At 33.7% G+C, this 17,121-nt stretch overlaps 3 protein-coding genes across 8 annotated transcripts in view; 1 reads left to right on the top strand and 2 right to left on the bottom strand.

Moving 5' to 3' along the window:
- The window catches only part of LOC115447529 (afadin), a 74,194-nt gene extending 67,209 nt beyond the window's left edge, over positions 1–6,985 (bottom strand). For all 5 annotated transcript variants that reach the window (XM_037443110.1, XM_037443111.1, XM_037443109.1 and 2 more), the window contains exon 1: positions 6,686–6,985. The gene's annotated coding sequence lies outside the window, so the exon portion shown is untranslated. The remainder of the gene's footprint in view (positions 1–6,685) is intronic.
- Positions 6,986–9,776: 2,791 nt separating this feature from the next.
- LOC115447517 (high mobility group protein I) lies at positions 9,777–11,819 on the bottom strand. 2 transcript variants are annotated; one of them, XM_030174621.2, is made up of 4 exons: positions 11,634–11,819; positions 10,962–11,073; positions 10,733–10,885; positions 9,777–10,660 (listed from the first exon to the last, which is right to left on the bottom strand). In XM_030174621.2, the coding sequence occupies exons 2-4, from the start codon at positions 11,031–11,033 to the stop codon at positions 10,535–10,537; spliced, it is 351 nt and encodes a 116-aa protein (XP_030030481.1). In that variant the 5' UTR covers positions 11,034–11,073; positions 11,634–11,819; the 3' UTR covers positions 9,777–10,534. The 2 variants fall into 2 exon arrangements, with proteins under 2 accessions (XP_030030481.1, XP_030030482.1); XM_030174622.2 differs by having other exon boundaries at positions 11,495–11,638.
- Positions 11,820–12,425: 606 nt separating this feature from the next.
- LOC115447520 (NADH-cytochrome b5 reductase-like) lies at positions 12,426–14,051 on the top strand. The gene has a single exon (XM_030174624.2). The coding sequence runs from the start codon at positions 12,747–12,749 to the stop codon at positions 13,641–13,643; it is 897 nt and encodes a 298-aa protein (XP_030030484.1). The 5' UTR covers positions 12,426–12,746; the 3' UTR covers positions 13,644–14,051.
- The last annotated feature ends 3,070 nt before the right edge of the window (positions 14,052–17,121 follow it).

A 17,121-nucleotide genomic window follows, 5' to 3' on the forward strand; every position in this document is an offset into this window, starting at 1 on the left:
GTTGTAAAACATTATTTTGTCGTTGAACACGTCATCATTAAGAAAATGCGCACCTGCTCAAGGCACGTACTGTCCTTATAAACTCGACGTGGCTTAATTCTAGGATCGGATTACAAGCAACACATTGCTCGCACGTTATCATATGACCGTCTCACCGACATGACAGCTCGGAGTCTGTATCAAATAATGTTTTGTACGATTGGAAAGGAAGAATTAATATCACTCGAAGCGATATTAAATAACTTGCGATTCGAGTAGTATATTGCCGAAGTGATAGTAGGGCAGCTGTCGATAGTGCGTCAGAGAGGAAGGTGGCGCTGGCAAGCCGCCGGCTCGCCAGCCGCGGGTGCCACGTATCCCGGCTTTAGCTCTGACAGAGTGAAAAGTGTGACGCCACAGTCTTCATTGGCATTTGCGCTCAAACAAATGACCGTGACCGGACAACGCGTTCACTCTCGACTAAAACGGGACCGCGCAGCACGCGATTACATCGTATTTCTTACTGGGGCAGACAAAAACTAGCGACTCATCGTCTGGTAGAAAGGGGAAATAACATTGAGCTGCGCTATATATTGACATTTAGCTATAAGATACATGAGTGCGGGTGCGTACTAGCAACGACCGGAGCCTGGCACGGAATGTTCCATGTAATAAGGACGGTTCCACTTTGCATCGTTCTTCAGCTGTGAGCTCGACACGAAAATGTCACATTGCCCTAATTGTGCATTCCTTGCCTTCTGTCGTCTTATTATTGTATATTGTCCTTACTTTGTATATCAGAACAACTAAATTAACAGAGTACTTAAAAAGGCGATAATGGTGAAGTAATAACTACCTGCGCAAATTAATCTTTACTTAACTTGGGCAATAATGAAAAAGTTAAACCAAACGGAATAAAAAGATAATCTCAAACAATACCAGTATTGCAGCATCGATGTTCAGACAAAGCGAGATGCAATTACGGGCTATGTTTTACTGAATCAGTTTTGCAAGTTCGTCTGTTGTTGAATAGTAGGTAATTTGAGAATATTTTCAAAACGAAGTTCTTAAGACTTCCGGCGGAACGTAATAATTCATTCAATAGAGAAAACGTAAAACATGTTTCAATAGACTTCGTACACACACGTTGAACCCACAGAATAACTTGTTCTCGTATCTATATCAATGCAGATGTATGTTAATATACAAAAGCGATCGATATCAAGTTTCTTCATTAGCATAAATATGGTTAAAGAATGCGGCACAACTAACCCGGTAATGGCAATTATATTTTATATTAAGCATATTACATATTATGAATAAAACGTAATTATCAACAAAACAAATTTTACATCTAAGAAAATTTTTACTAACGCTTTAAAAACCTTGAAGCTCCAAAATGTTGACACTCAGACGCTAGAGTATAACAACAAAGTAGTACGCAAGGATGATAAAAGTATACACAAGAATACTACGACGCTACGATACATTTCATTCATACTCATTTGCACGTTCTCAGAGTTTCTCTGAACAAATATTTGGTATTATGTAAAATGCCGGTTAGAGAGTGTATAAAGCGGTCACCAAGTGTGCGGCTGCGTGCGCCAAGCGCGTTCCACTTGCAGCCTAATTCAATTAGAAGCAATCGGCTCCGGTGACGACACCTTCTGCCACGTTCAATTTTTTCCCATTTGTATCACATCATGCACATACTGATTACAATTAATATACATCTATGATAGGTACATGTGTCAGTAATTTAACCGATATCAATAAACTACGTAAATAACTGTTTTAACTAATAATTGTTTCGTCACTTTTTTCTTTATGTGATTTTTTTTTGAGATCACACAAAAGACTGATTAGATAAATCTCTGATAACCTGTTTATTGTTCATATTCCGTACAAATGTAGTGGTGACTAGTGAGTAGTGACACTTTCACAGCCGCATCTAATGTGTGACCTCCACACGATCGCTTCCGCATTGGTAAAGATGTATGAGCGAAAAATGATTGCTTGAGCATCACAGGCATTCAAGCGACTCTCGTCTGTTCGTAATATTATGACACCTTGTCTTCAACTTCAGTGATGGTTTTATCATACCTAAGCAGTCTAAGCTTTCACTTCACTCTTTCCAGTTCTTTATAATTTAAAAACAAATTTTGTTTAAACATTTTCAAATAATATACAGAATCTTGTATAACTTGGTGTAAAATAAGAATATGCAGAACTGAAGCAATTAATATGCAAAAGCAGCACACTTTTTATTCCCAATTTATTCTTCACTTTTTATTAATAAAATTTATATGTCCATTTTTTTTCTGTCGTACAAAATAATGATAAATTAAACACATTATACCCTTTCTCTTGAATCACTCGGTCCATTAGTGAAAACTGTATGAAAATCCGTTCAGTAGTTTATGAGTTCATCGCGTTCGTACAGGCAGACAGACATACGCAGCGGGGTGAATTCGTTTTATAATATTATGTATGGATACATAATATTTGTAGATAAATAAAATCATGTTTCGTTACTTATTAGTGAAAATGGTATACGGGTTTCTTTTCCGGAGTGATTTGCATATTTCACGTATTACAGTAGGCGGAGATGTTTCAAAACATAACTAATATGAAGATCTTCCTTTTTTGAAGTCGGTTTGAAAGCGTATTATACATAGATTAAAACATATGAGCTTAGAAGTTGACCGCTAAGTATCAACTTCGCTGGGCAGCTATTGTGGACACGAGCTTCCCTGAGCTGCGTTAGCGAGAGCGTAACCCTCGTCGTATCAAATGTAATGTGATACGAAGGAAAATACGAAAATATATTATAAAAACCGGTTGGTCAAAGTAGTTACGTGAAGTTTGCACAAAGAAGGAAACGTGAAAGTTATGGCCGAATAGAAAACTGGATGTTACATTTCTGACGGACTTCAATCTGATAGATAAACAACTGTATATAATAATCGGCAATTTACACGTAAGATATGGTTCAATAAATACACAGGTTTGCTCAAGCTTGAAAGTCCCTCAGCGCTAAGTACACATGGACATTATGTGTGCCGTATAGGATTGTTAAAGGGCTATCATCCGGTCCATAGATGTTTAACAAGTTCCTAGTCCATAGAGAGAGAAGGTTGCGCCGCAAGCACTGCGCTACGTTAACACAGCGGCCCCTTGTGGTGAAACCATCGTGAGAAAGTAAAAAGACGCAATCACCGAGAGAAAAGCACACAGAGACGGACGCCGAGTGAGGCACAGGCAGCACCTTAATAGAATACTTAAAAATTCAGGACGTCGGCCAGCGCTTTGACCCAGTGAAGACATTTAGCATTGCTATTAACGTTGTTTGTACATCGCCTATGTAGTGGGTTGTGTACACTCATCATTAATTGAGACGTACGAAAGCAGCCAAAACGTGCTCTGAATCGGTATTTCAATAAACTGGATCTCTTCGGTGCATTGCGGATGTAGAATGATGTGAAAGTATATAAATGACTTTTGGAGCTGCAAGATCGGATCCTGTTTTTTTATACAGATACAGAATGTCTCGAATATGTTTTTGCCTAACAAATAGAGATGCAACTGGAATCGATGGCGTTATATTTTAATATTTTATTCCAATTTCAGTTTACTTGATAAAAGAACCCCTAATATATACATACGTTACACTTTTACATCTTTGTACTTTTTTAACTGATCAATTTATTAAGACATTACTTATTTTAGTTCCTGATAAGTAATCAATAAGTAATCTGTTCTATAGTAGGTACCTATTTGATCGGATAGTAGCTATTAAAACAAAATTCAAGGTTTACCCAACAATCAACACACACAAACGGATAAAATAAAACTCATAAATATTCAACAGTGCCCATATATGTAGGTTATTGAGACACGTCGGGATCCTATATTATGATGCTTTGAAATCCCATTCAAGAGTTGCAATATGCAACATGAGTTCAGCTCAAATGAAAAAAGTTTGCTCGAAAATGCAATGTCACAAGAGGCTCTATAATTTTTTTTAACTGAAAGTATCACCGACTATTGTGTTGCGCCTCACGGTAATGAGTCAACCAACACCAAGCTCGCCGCGCGGCATGCATTTGTGACTCACTGAGGCAACGACCGGTAGTACCGAACGAATCGCAATCTAAGCAGATAAAACTTAATTCATTATAGTGCGAAACGGTTGGCAATTGCCATAACTTGGCCGAAACTTTTTTAACGCATAACCAATCGAAGAAATTTAATAAAGAAATATTTTCACAACTTACGTTGCACAAGAACGTTACATCGACTACCTATTCAATAAAAAAAATATTATTATTCATATCGTATATTTATACTTTATTTTTGATACGTGTGGGCGCTCAACACGAGTGTTCGATCATGACTTCATAAAGTCATTTTAAAGGTAATTGGTATGGAGTGTTCGTATGCCTTAGAGTGAATACGTATCACATGAGTGTGACAGGCGCGCAAATGCAATAGATCGTATAGGCACCGATGTACGATGGCACGTGTCACGATTCAGACAATGAACAGTCTGTCAGCTTTGCATGATGACTTCAATAGTGAGCCATGAGTGTGATAAAGCTCCAAACATTCTGGAATTATTTATTTCACTTTGTTTTTTTGACAATTAATTTTAATTGTCGTTCATGTAGCTGTTGGTACTTTAATATGTTAAATAATATCTCCAACGTAATTGTATTGATTTACACCAATAAACAATAAATTGTTTTGAAATCAAACAAGAATTATTCGGGTGTATCCACAACTGACGAATCAGCGCGTTTGTGAAAAGCTCACGATATACTTGAAGAAAAGCCGCACAAGCTCTGTTGTCTGCCGCCTGCGTCCTGCTCTAATGTTATTGTCTCATATTATTAAAAGCAGCCTAATGACAAGGTATTTCAGAAACAAATTCGAATTAAGTGCGCGAAATGCTTGCGCGTCTTATACAAGTCTTATTTACTGGATGTAAAGAAACGCGCGCGTGCCGCGCCATCGCCAAATTTTAAAACGCCCTTATGTTTATGGTTTGTACAAAAACTGACTGGCTATCTTGTATGTTGAGTCAATTTCCATTTATCAATAAATGTTAATATAATTATTTAAGTGAGTCTTCTGTGCGTTTTTTCACACATACAGAATACATGAAAACCTGTACACAGAACATTGTTTCACCACACATTTTTGTATTGAATGGGGGCAAAATACTGTCAATGAGGTAATTTCTATCATAGTAATATTATGTTTTATCAATGTATTAATTTGATGACGAATTATGACTTTTTTAGGCATTTACTCCATTTATTTTGACCACATTACTTGTTTCGCAGATTTTAGCACCATAATGTTTATACACAATGTTAAATAATATCTTATGTATCTATATGTCACATAAATTAAAATTAATTGATTCTAGCGTATGCTCAATATTATGTTTAATACAGATGCATCCAAATTGGAACAGAAGGCCACTGGAGACTGCATTGTGATGAATTATTTCCTGACATAACGAGTATGAGAGATCATGGTGATCTGCTTATCAATCATTAAAAAGTAAACAATTGTTTTTGTATTTTTTTTATACAAAAAACAGAAAATGATCAAGTGGTTAGTAATGCACAGTCTGACAATATACACCGATAATACCAGGAAATTGTACATGCAACTCAACCTTAAAAGGAATAGGGAAAATGAAAGAGGCAATATTCCTTAGGCGTCTGGAAATCTCATTCATTAAGAAAGATAGTATGCCTTATCTATACGAATATATAAAGTCAAAGAGTGTTTGAATGTGCTAATCTCAGGAACTACTAAATCGATAAAGAACTTTTGTTCACTAATAGGAAACTTCTGAAGATTATAGGGTACTTTTTATTATAGGAAAATATCTATCCTAGAAAACCTTTTCTAGGATAAATATTTTTTATATACAGACAGGGCCACAAGCAAAAGCAAGTAAACAATATACAGTGAGTCGAAAATACTAATCTCTTTGTTTTGATATAACAGCTTTTTTTTACTTATTCATACTATTTTTATAAATGCAAAAATTCTATAGTGCGTTCACAACTACAATGGTGAAAATTTTTTGATGAAAATTTGTGAGTAGTAAGTTGAACTATAAGAAACAACATAAGCAACATTTTAACCCAGAAAAAAAAATAGCAAAAATTGAATCCTGGAAACCTTTTTAATTCCAGTGTAACTGCAAGCAAAACCTATTGCCTAAACATTTTTTTCTAATACTAGCTCTTGTTGCAACAAGATAGTTGAATATTAGTGGAGCACTTTGTCAGACTGCCTAAGAATGTATTACTATCATAATATATTCAGTCTATGGAGATTAAAATAACATTTATATGTGGTCAATATCCACACCAAATCCTTTGAATCGGTATAATAATTAAAGAAATAAGTGTTCAACTATTATGGACCATCAACTGATAGCCTTTTAATTCTTAAATACAAATAAAAATAAATACTTTGGATTAACTAAAATTGTAACATGAAGTTTTGGTTGAAAATTAACTTGAAAATATATGTTGTATGATACGAATATCAAAATGACAGCTATGTATTGTGTTTGTGCGTAACTACACAAGGTAAGGTAATCGCATAGATAACGTAACCTGGTCATAAACGTACATGTTCTGGAATTTATGAACATTACAGTGTAAAGTCCACATACCTGGAGATAAATTCCGATCGCCAATGACATAAAATTCGCTCATATTATGTAAAGACAAGATATATGCGCGAAAAAACCACTTCACAAAACTTTGAAATCGGTTAAAAACTTTTCAAGGCACTACGCGAACTCAGTCATTATGGTTGATCACATTTTAGATATCGAGCAAAAGTTATCAAACAATCACTAAATGTTACTTGTTACACTTAAATTCTGTTAAATCGTAAATAAATGGAATTATTATATAAAAAAAAAAGATTTTTTTAACGAACACAACTCAGGCACACGTATGACGCTTGACTAACTGACAATAACAGTGCTACCAACACCCAAAAGTATTTACCCCTAACGCTAATTCGAAAACCCCCTAAAATCGTCTTTTCTACTTGAAAACACCCCAAAAATTATTCTTGTTCTCACTTTTCAAACCTAGTACATTTGAGTATCATAAGCAGTGGCAGTCTTAAAGGAGGCAAGGACCCAGGCGAAAGCAAAAACAAAACGACGCAAGGCCCTGGACGGAGCAAAAAATAGTTTCGCGATTTAATCGATAAGATCGTTAAAAAAGGTCCTTCAAGGCACCGCGTGAGGCCCCTGTATGCGCGAGACCCCGGGCAGTCGTCCGATTCGCCTCCACCTTAGGCCGCCTCTGATAAAAGGAAATCAAATTGTAGAGAAAGCAGTAACCACAGAGTGGTAATTTTAAATCCTATGTTTTTTAAAAGTAAAATAGGGAAATTAACGAGGAGTTGTATTAGATGTCCCTCAATCACTAAGTCAATCAGTATAGCCCATAGGTCGATTTGCGCTTGTGTGGTTTCCGATTAATGTAGTAAGTTAGCCGCCATGAGGACGTATTGCCCACCCATCAATAAGTCAAACACATGGAGTTCATATTAATGCAGTACATATTAACTCCATGTTTAAACAATAAAGAGTGATGTTTTGTTGACATTTCTGTTTCTATCTCTTCAATAATAATACCACAAAAACATATTTTAATGGTCTGTGTAAAATTGGATTAATGCAAGTTCTGCGAATGTGCCAGCTTTCGTTAATTATCCTATAAATATAATGGCCAAAATCATAAATATGAAAAATCTAAATGGCCCATAAAACATCCCCTCCCTTTAATTTTCCCTCTAAATTTCGGAAGCAGCCCCTAAGAAAACCCTGGATCTGAGACCCTGGACTACTCAGGGCTGCCAGTATATATTTTCTTTTTTTAGGAAACTAGATAATGTTGCCAGTTCAAAACACAGTACTGTCAACTTCTAAGTAGAGAATCCCTCAAACAGAATTTAACTCGCCCGCGTGCCGCATGTACTACGTACAAACGTGCAAAAAGTGTCATTTATAAATTGCTACGATAAATTTAAAAATTGAATTGAATTGAATTGAATTGGATGTTATTGAGTAGTGACGTGTGGGTACATATGAAATAGGTTGACAATATTTTTCATATCTTTCCAAATAATAGTGAAAACTTTGTTCGACAACTTGTATAAAAATTATAATATTGCTTCGCCTAATCATGTAAACAAATGTTTACTTTATTTATATCTAATAATAATAATAATATCAGCCCTGTATTATATACTTGCCCACTGCTGAGCACGGGCCTCCTCTAACTACTGAGAGGGATTAGGTTTTAGTCCACCACGCTGGCCTAGTGCGGGTTGGTAGACTTCACTTCACTATCCTAACGATGTTTTCCTTCACCGTTAAAGCGAACGATAAATTCACAACGAATACACACATGATTTTTTCAGAAAAGTCTGAGGCGTGTGCCCTTGGGATTTGAACCTGCGGACATTCGTCTTGGCAGACCGTTCCACACCCAACTAGGCTATCGCCGCTTTTTTTTATATTTACATATTAATTAAAAATTTTGATATCAAAATATATATACGTCTTGTTTTTTTGTCTCATCTATCTCTTAAAATAATACACAAAAATAACGTAGGTTTAGGTGCCCTTCCCAAAAAATCCCTCAGAAGAATAAAATTAGGGCCCATCGCTCCGAAAAGGGGATAAATATCTTGAAGTGGAAACACTGCTACTATGCAGTGATGAGTGGAATCTATCTCTTTTACTCACATATTAAAGTGCAAGAGAGAGATTTAAATTAATTATTTCTTGAAGACGTTAAATTAGAGAAGCTTCAAGCAACCTTTGCAGGCTACAGGCCGCTGCTTTATCGAATGCATTTGGTCTAAGATTGCGGAAATGCAGGGTCTTTGTTAAATACCGCGATATCTGATAGATAGTTTCATCGCAGTGTAATAAACTGCTACTTGCTACTCTGGCAATAGAATAGGTACAGTTTTAATAACAAAAACGCTATGGAACAACTGCTACCATTCAATAAACAACTGTACTTGGTATCTTGAGTAGACAGTAATAACGATAATATTATTATGTGTCCCTTTGAAATGTATTCCAAAATAAGTAAAAAAAATCTGCGAGGTTGTCCTTAACATAGAGTAAGAGTCATTGCAGTCATAGACTAATATGTAATACTGGAAAATTGCAGTTGTTACCAAGTATTAAGTATACTACAATAACTCAGTTACATATACTTATTGATTTCACTAACGGCAAAACTAACTGTAAACATTTAGCTGAAGTCATAATTAAGAATGATACGATTTGTCCTCCTGTTGAGGATCAACTATCAATCTTTAATTACTTAATAAAAAATAATTTATAAATGAAAATATGCTAATGACTTACTGGTATATATTATGAATATAAATACTTATTATTTATGTAAGGCATGCGTCTGCTGTACTAATGATAATGATTGCCCGCCTAAAACAATTTCAGATTGATTAAGTACATTAAAATTTTCTTGACTGAGATCCTTTTTTATGAATTTTTATACATACCTAGGTACTGGAATATAATTTTATATAATTTGCTATCTATACGTAACAAAATACGAAATTTGGTGTTTAGTTTTTCTTAGCACTTAGTTTCCAAAATAGCTTCTAGATTAATTTTATCTGGTAATTTTTATAGATGATTAAAAGTATATTATTCATTGAATGTAAATGGATCCAAGGTTTATTTCGAAATAAAAAGAATATTTACTTAGTGAATTTATTTATTTATACTTTGTCCTAAATTGTACATTCATGCACATACACACAGTAAAAGTCAATAAAAACAATACTTTTTATCAGTCTGCCAAATTTAATAAAGTTTAATACAAAATGGCACTACTCATACCACTACAAGATCTAGTTTTACGGAACAGCAGTGTTATTGATTCCAAGATATTTAAACTAAAAAAATATTGTTAGACATCAATACCAGTGGGAACAAATAAAATTATTATAAAAAATGAACATATTTATTATAGAAAATAATACTTGACTTGAATGTCAAATCATAAATCTAAAAATTGTATCATATCTTATAATAAATCAGGAGATTACAAAATACCTATTTGTATAGAATCTACAAAAAAAGGGTCTTATGAATTATATCTTAAAGTTGTACGTTCTAAGGAGAGCCAAGTCTGCCCAAATTTACTCATGCAAGACATTAATTATCCATTTTAGATATATTTTAAGTAAATGCATTTTGATCACACATTATATTTTGATTCTATTATAAGAGTAAGTGTATCTTGCACGATTAACCTTTGGATGGACAATCTCAGTAAAGAGTTTTGTGCTGTCAGGATAACCCTATGTGTGAATTTACAAAAATTTCTTACCAACATTTACAATCATGTAAACATCTACAACAAAATGAATATATTCATAAGTAACATACACAATGAGAGTTATCATGACAAACAAATTACACTAAAGTAAGTGTTTTAAGTCAAGAAACACTTTATTGGTCTTCGGAGCCCTCATCCTCCTCATAGTCATCTTGTTCTTCTTCAGTAGAGGCAGCATCTTTTTTGGGTGGTGGAGCATCCTTGCGTGGTCGGCCACGACCCCTGCCTTCTGATCCACCCTGGAACAAGACAAATCAGTATGTCATCGTGTAATTTTAAAATGTATGTATACAAATATCAGACTTTCATACCTTTCCCTTGCCAATAGTCTTTTTTTTCGATCCCTTAGGCCTTCCTCTGCCTCTTTTTGCTACCGGCGCCTGTTCATCATCTGATGATTTTGCAGATTCTTTGGGTTTACCGGCTGCTGGTGGTCTCCCTCTTTTCTTAACTTCTTTCGCATCCTATGGTTAAAATTATTATTGTAAAGCAAATAATGTAACTTAAAACACATTTAATAAGTAACACTAATAATCTCACCGATTGGGTTCCATTAGATTTTGGTCTACCGCGTCCTTTCTTCTCCACCGTCGTAGATCCGTCATCAGACATTTCAATCAAACAAGATTCCTAAACAGGCGAAACCTGAAAACTAAACAATAATATTTAATTACCACACGCTTCATAATTTATTGAAGCTTTCTAAACAACTGTAACGTTATGCGACGTCAATGTGAATAAATGGACGCGATATTGATTACACTTTAATGTTTATAATAGCAATTCTTATGTTTATGACAAACTTAATGCGGTTTTATTTTATGTTTAATATACACAAAACAAACGAATAAGATGTCAACAACCGGATGAACACACACTGTAAAAATTAATTAAATAAAGACAGCATCGCATTAGACATTAAGATTTATATTAGTTACACTAAAGGGTTCATTTTGATGCACCTTAATGTATTTTTGAAACCGAATGGCATAGAACAACAGTTCTTATAATAAATAGTGAAATTATTTTACTAACGCCAGTCGCCAAGCCGCTAATAATGGAGTCGGACTTACATAGATTCAGTAAATAAGAACTGGTAGGAACGAATCGGAAAAATAACACTTAATATTTTTTTATACACTATAGAATATTTTTAACATTTTGAAAAAGGAAAATGGTAGTTTTACTCCATTATACCACAAAAATACTTACAAAACTGTTTACAGCAAACGTTAGCTCAATGGGCCAAAGAGAATTTATGGCGGGCGGGCAGCAAACCAACGTTTAGATGGCGTCTATGTAGAGGGCGCTAAGGTATTCAGGTAGGTATACATTAAGAAATAAAAATTTGTTTCTATGGGTTTTTTTATTTAATTTTCAATATTATCGTAATATTTTTTTATTAGGTGTATGTATATTCGCGCCAAAATTCCAAATATCAAGATTGTCAAAGAAGAAATAATCTACACAATATTGTCATGTTTAATGGAATTCTAAAAGTTTCTAAATGTCTTCAATTCGTGTGTTTTCGATGAGAGTATAAGTTATTTTATACTTTGCAGTTGTTTTTGAGGTTGATATTACTTATTTTTATGATGTATCTAGGTAGGTACGTTTCCAAATGTAGTAAGTATATAATTTTTTAAAATTTCAAAATAAATAATCATGCAAAGTAGGTATTCGTTTATTATATAGTTATAGTCTACGTGTGAGCTCCGATAAATCTGTATGTATTATTTCGCAACAATAAAATAATTAATGTAACTGAGGATTCATGTGACGATTCTAGTTCATGTGGAGAAGAATCAGAAAATTCAAAATATTTCAGTTGCTTTAAATTCTATATATTTTGTATGTATATATCCAAGATAACTTTTGTGAATCTTTAATGTAAATAGTTTATTCACTGCCACATTCTATTTTCGAAAAAGTTTTGAATTATCTTTTACAAAAATGGGCTCAACGAATATCGATTGATGATTATTTATCTTCTTTATCGGAGTGTAGAGCAAGTCGCTTCACTATGAAAAGTCGTCAAAATTTTGCTTTCGATATGTCAAAAGTTAATTGTTGGACGGAGTATATTTTGTTTAGTTTTTACTTTATTTGACTCTGAGTTCCATTTTTGCCGCATTTAATAACCTTGTGGGACTTTAATATATCTCAAATTCTTTGAATTTTTGGGAACTATCAGCCATTAAGATATCAGCTGACCAATTCATGACTTGCTTGCGACAGTGATCTACATGCTAAAATATATAATACTTGATCTGATTACTGCAGGTGTAGACCTAGCGAAGAGAATAGAATATAGAAATTTGAAAAATGAGGCAGCCAAAGGAACCAAACCAAGAAGATTGCTGCAACAGTGGTTGTAATCCATGCATATTTGATGTATATGCGAAGCATATAAAATTATATAAGAAATTCCTGGAACACGGTGAAAACTTTTCAGAACCCGTTGTTGAAAATGCTATATCACAGCTTGAATATTCTGCATTTGTTGTAGCTGACAATATCAATTTGTGTGAATCTCATACTCTACTTACATTTAAAAAAAAAGTTGAGGATGATAAAAAATTAAAGTGGAGACCTGGCCAACACTTTCTATTTAAATTTAATGATCAAAATAATGGGTGCACAAGGGCCTACACACCTGTTAATGTAAAAGCAAGAATGAGTGATGGTAATTTTGATTTTGCAATCATTATTAAAAGATATGAAAATGGGCTTGTATCTAATTTTTTAAGTTGTTTAAATAAAGGTGATGAAACATTGTGGAGAGGACCATATGGAAGTTATGAAATTACTGAAAATAAATTCTCTAGAATAATTATGTTAGCTCAAGGGACAGGAATAGCACCTTTTATGTCCATTATTGAAGAAATATTAAATAATGAGGAAAATATGACTAAAATTTTATTACTATATTGTAGTCATAGTATTGATACAATTTTATTTCGAGATGAATTGTATAAATTTAAATCATTTTGGAATTTTTCATATGATGTGTTTGTTTCTAATATTAGTGATAAATTTGTTAAATATAAATATCAGGAACCAATAAAAAACATTAAATTGACTAATGAAATTTTAGATCAGTATAAACCATTGCCCCAGAAAGACCAATTTCTTTTATGTGGCTCTCAAAAATTTATGGAAAATTACAAGTTATGGTTATTAGGAAAAAATATTGCTCAAGAAGATATTATATTGTTTTAAATTAAAAAATAATGTGCTTGTAATGTAAGTAGTTAACAAGTGATGACGAGGGTGTGGTGCCTTAGTTGCCACTATCTGTTGATGAATCACTAATGCCAGTTGCATCCACAAAAAAAAACATATATTTTGGATCATAATATTTTTTATGGTAATCAAATAATTTGGCCATGGAATTATTTTATACTATGTTATACTAAAACTCTCTGGAAACAACCTGACTAGACAGTCACTCACCGTGTGGTAAGCACCACACAGTGAGTGAAGGCGTGCAAGTACCTGCATGACTGTACAGTCATGTACATTAATGTATTTGTTTGGCCGTAGCCCGTAGTATACGAGCAAAGTTGTTTCGCGCTGAAAATCATTTGACAAGCACCTATCGTTTCGAAATATAAGTTTATATTATTATTTTATTATTTCATTATGAAAAACCTATTTAAACCTATTATTGTTATCAGTGGTGCCAAATGCCTGCTTTGTAATACCACAGACCATTACATTAAGAAATACGCAAAAACTAAAACATTCCAGAAACTTTCACCCCAAATAATCCGATTTTCGTAAGAACTGTGTAACTAAATTGCTTGATAGTGTTTGCTCTTAATCGGTAATAGGCTATTTGACTGTGTTTGATGTCGTTATTTTTTTTAATATTCAACAGAAATCAGTACAAAAATGAAATCCTTCTATGAATAAAAATAATTTTAACAAAAAATTAAACCGCCTTCAAAAACCACTCAAAACCAATAAATAATTTCACATAACAAGTATATATTGGGTACCACTTTTGGAGTCGGTGCCTAATTAAAATTGCTAGTTAGCTATATTTGTTGCATAGTCCATCTATGAGCTAAATTTCTTTCAAATCAATTAAAAGGAGTATGTTTGCGTGTACTACAACATACACAGTGAAAGGTGTAATACCAAGCACATGTATGGTGTTTCATCTTTTTATTTCCTCTTTTTTCGAGGCAGGGAGTGTAATACACCCACATTTGACCAGCTATATGTAATAGGGGAAGAATTTGGGTAGTGTTACAGTTCACAAATTTAAATATTTCCTTAATAGTTTCCATTTGCTGTGCTGCGGCGATGTGCTTATCTCCGGTGACGATCTGACTTGCTGACTTTGTACGCTGGCAGCACATTGTTTTCGTATATTCGTTAATGTATTTATCTAGCTTAACTAGCAATTTTAATTAGGCACCGACTCCAAAATTGGTATCCAATATATACTTGTTATGTGAAATTATTTATTGGTTTTGAGTGGTTTTTGAAGGCGGTTTAATTTTTTGTTAAAATTATTTTTATTTTTTGCTTTTTTGGGTTAGTAAAAATAGATCGTCTCAATGGCATAGTTGTGTTTCGCTCACGATACGACTATCGCGCTGAGGAGTTACACCTCTGAGTACCACTGAAAAGGGGAAAAGGTGTGATGCTATATATATGTATGTAAGAAGTAGATTCAAGCAAACCTAACGCAAAAACACAACTGATATTATTTGGCTCACAGTACAACTATCGCGCTGTGGTGTTACACCTCTGCCTACCCCTGAAAAGGGGAAAAGGTGTGATGCTATATGTATACATATATGTATGTATGTAAGAAGTAGAGTCAACTATACCCAACGCAAAAACACAACTAATGTGTTTCGCTTGCAGTACGACTATCGCGCTGAAATGTTACACCTCTGCCTACCCCTGAAAAGGGTAACAGGTGTGATGCTACATATATGTATGTATGTAAAAAGTGGAGTCAACTAAACCCAACGCTAAAACACAACTAATGTGTTTCGCATGCAGTACGACTATCGCGATGAAATTATACGCCTCTGCCTACCCCTGACACGGGGAAAAGGTGTGATGCTATATATATTTATGTAAGAAGTAAATTCAAGGAAACCTAACGCAAAAATACAACTGATATATTTGGCTCACAGTACAACTATCGCACTGTGGTGTAACACCTCTGCCTACCCCTGAAAAGGGGAAAAGGTGTGATGCTATATATATGTATGTAAAAAGTAGATTCAAGCAAACTTGACGCAAAAACACAACTGATATATTTCGATCATACTTTAACTATTGCGCTGTGGTGTTACATCTCTGCCTACCCCTAAAAAGGGGAAAAAGTGTGATGCTATATACATATATGTATGTATGTAAGAAGTAGAGTCAATTAAGCCCAACCCAAAAACACAACTGATATGTTTCACATACAGTACGACTATCGCGATGAAATGTTACGCCTCTGCCTACCCCTGACACGGGGAAAAGATGTTATGCTATATGTATAAGTAAGGTCAGTAGGGGAAAGTGCGCCATAAAATTTTCATAGCTGAATTCAATGCAAAATAATTTCTTTTTGTGCTGACTTAAGAATGTAATTTTATTAATTTAAGAATATTTGATATTTTGTGATAACGACCTATAGTCATTCAAATCAATCAGACAATAAATTAATATTATTTTGCTCAAAATAAAAAAAAATGGTAGTAGGCGCACTTGCCTCCGGAAATGGGGTAAGTGCGCCTGTGTAAAAAAAAACGCCAATATGAAACATTATAAAGAAAACACTCACTTTAGTCCATAGAGAAATAAGTTTTACCCGCATTGCTCTTAGATAAATTTTAATCACTCAATATTATAACAAACTATGGCTGTTAAATCAAATTCGGGGCAAGTGCGCCATATATTTGTACATCAGGGCTTCAAAACATTTTACACATTTTTTTGCTATATTTAAAAAAATAATAAAAAAATGGTAGCCTTAATATGAAATCCATTTTATTTCTAAAAACTAAAAAAATAAACATATAAAAATGTAGGAATTAACAATTTTAATGCATTATAACTCAATTACTTACAATATGGCCTTATGACATTTGATATGTTTTAGCTGCATTAGAATCAGATAACGTGCCTGATCGAACAGTTGCAACCTCTTCACGTAAAGTTACTCTAGACCAAAATATTTCAGTTTTTCTTTTGTAAAAACGAACGATCTAAAACAAACAAATATACGACGAATTAACTAATACGCCCTTTTATTTAAGTCGGCTTTAAACAAAATACCTTGAGTACTAAAATTATGCTAAGTATAAAATTTTAATAATAATAATTCATATTAGTAAAACATATTCTCAAAAAAGGTTGGTGATATATGGTTCAGGGGCAAGTGCGCCATACGACTAGTAACTGTGGCGCACTTGCCCTACTCGACAATTTTGAGGTACATTTTTTCGCATTGCTAAAAAAACCTTTATTTTAGTATATATAAATAAAATTCAGGTAGGAAGTTAAAATAAAAGGTTTAAACTATGTACTCACTTTACTGGCTTACAGAAATATGTTACATATCTTGAAATATTTGATGTTATCTTTCACGTGGTCATCTCTGTTTACAGGTCTAAATGACACTTAAAATAAAATGGCGAATAAATCGTATTAAAATGAACAGAGCCATTTGTGTTTTTTA

The sequence above is a fragment of the Manduca sexta genome, chromosome 26 (assembly GCF_014839805.1).
Source record: "Manduca sexta isolate Smith_Timp_Sample1 chromosome 26, JHU_Msex_v1.0, whole genome shotgun sequence".
Taxonomy (NCBI): Eukaryota; Metazoa; Arthropoda; class Insecta; order Lepidoptera; family Sphingidae; genus Manduca; species Manduca sexta.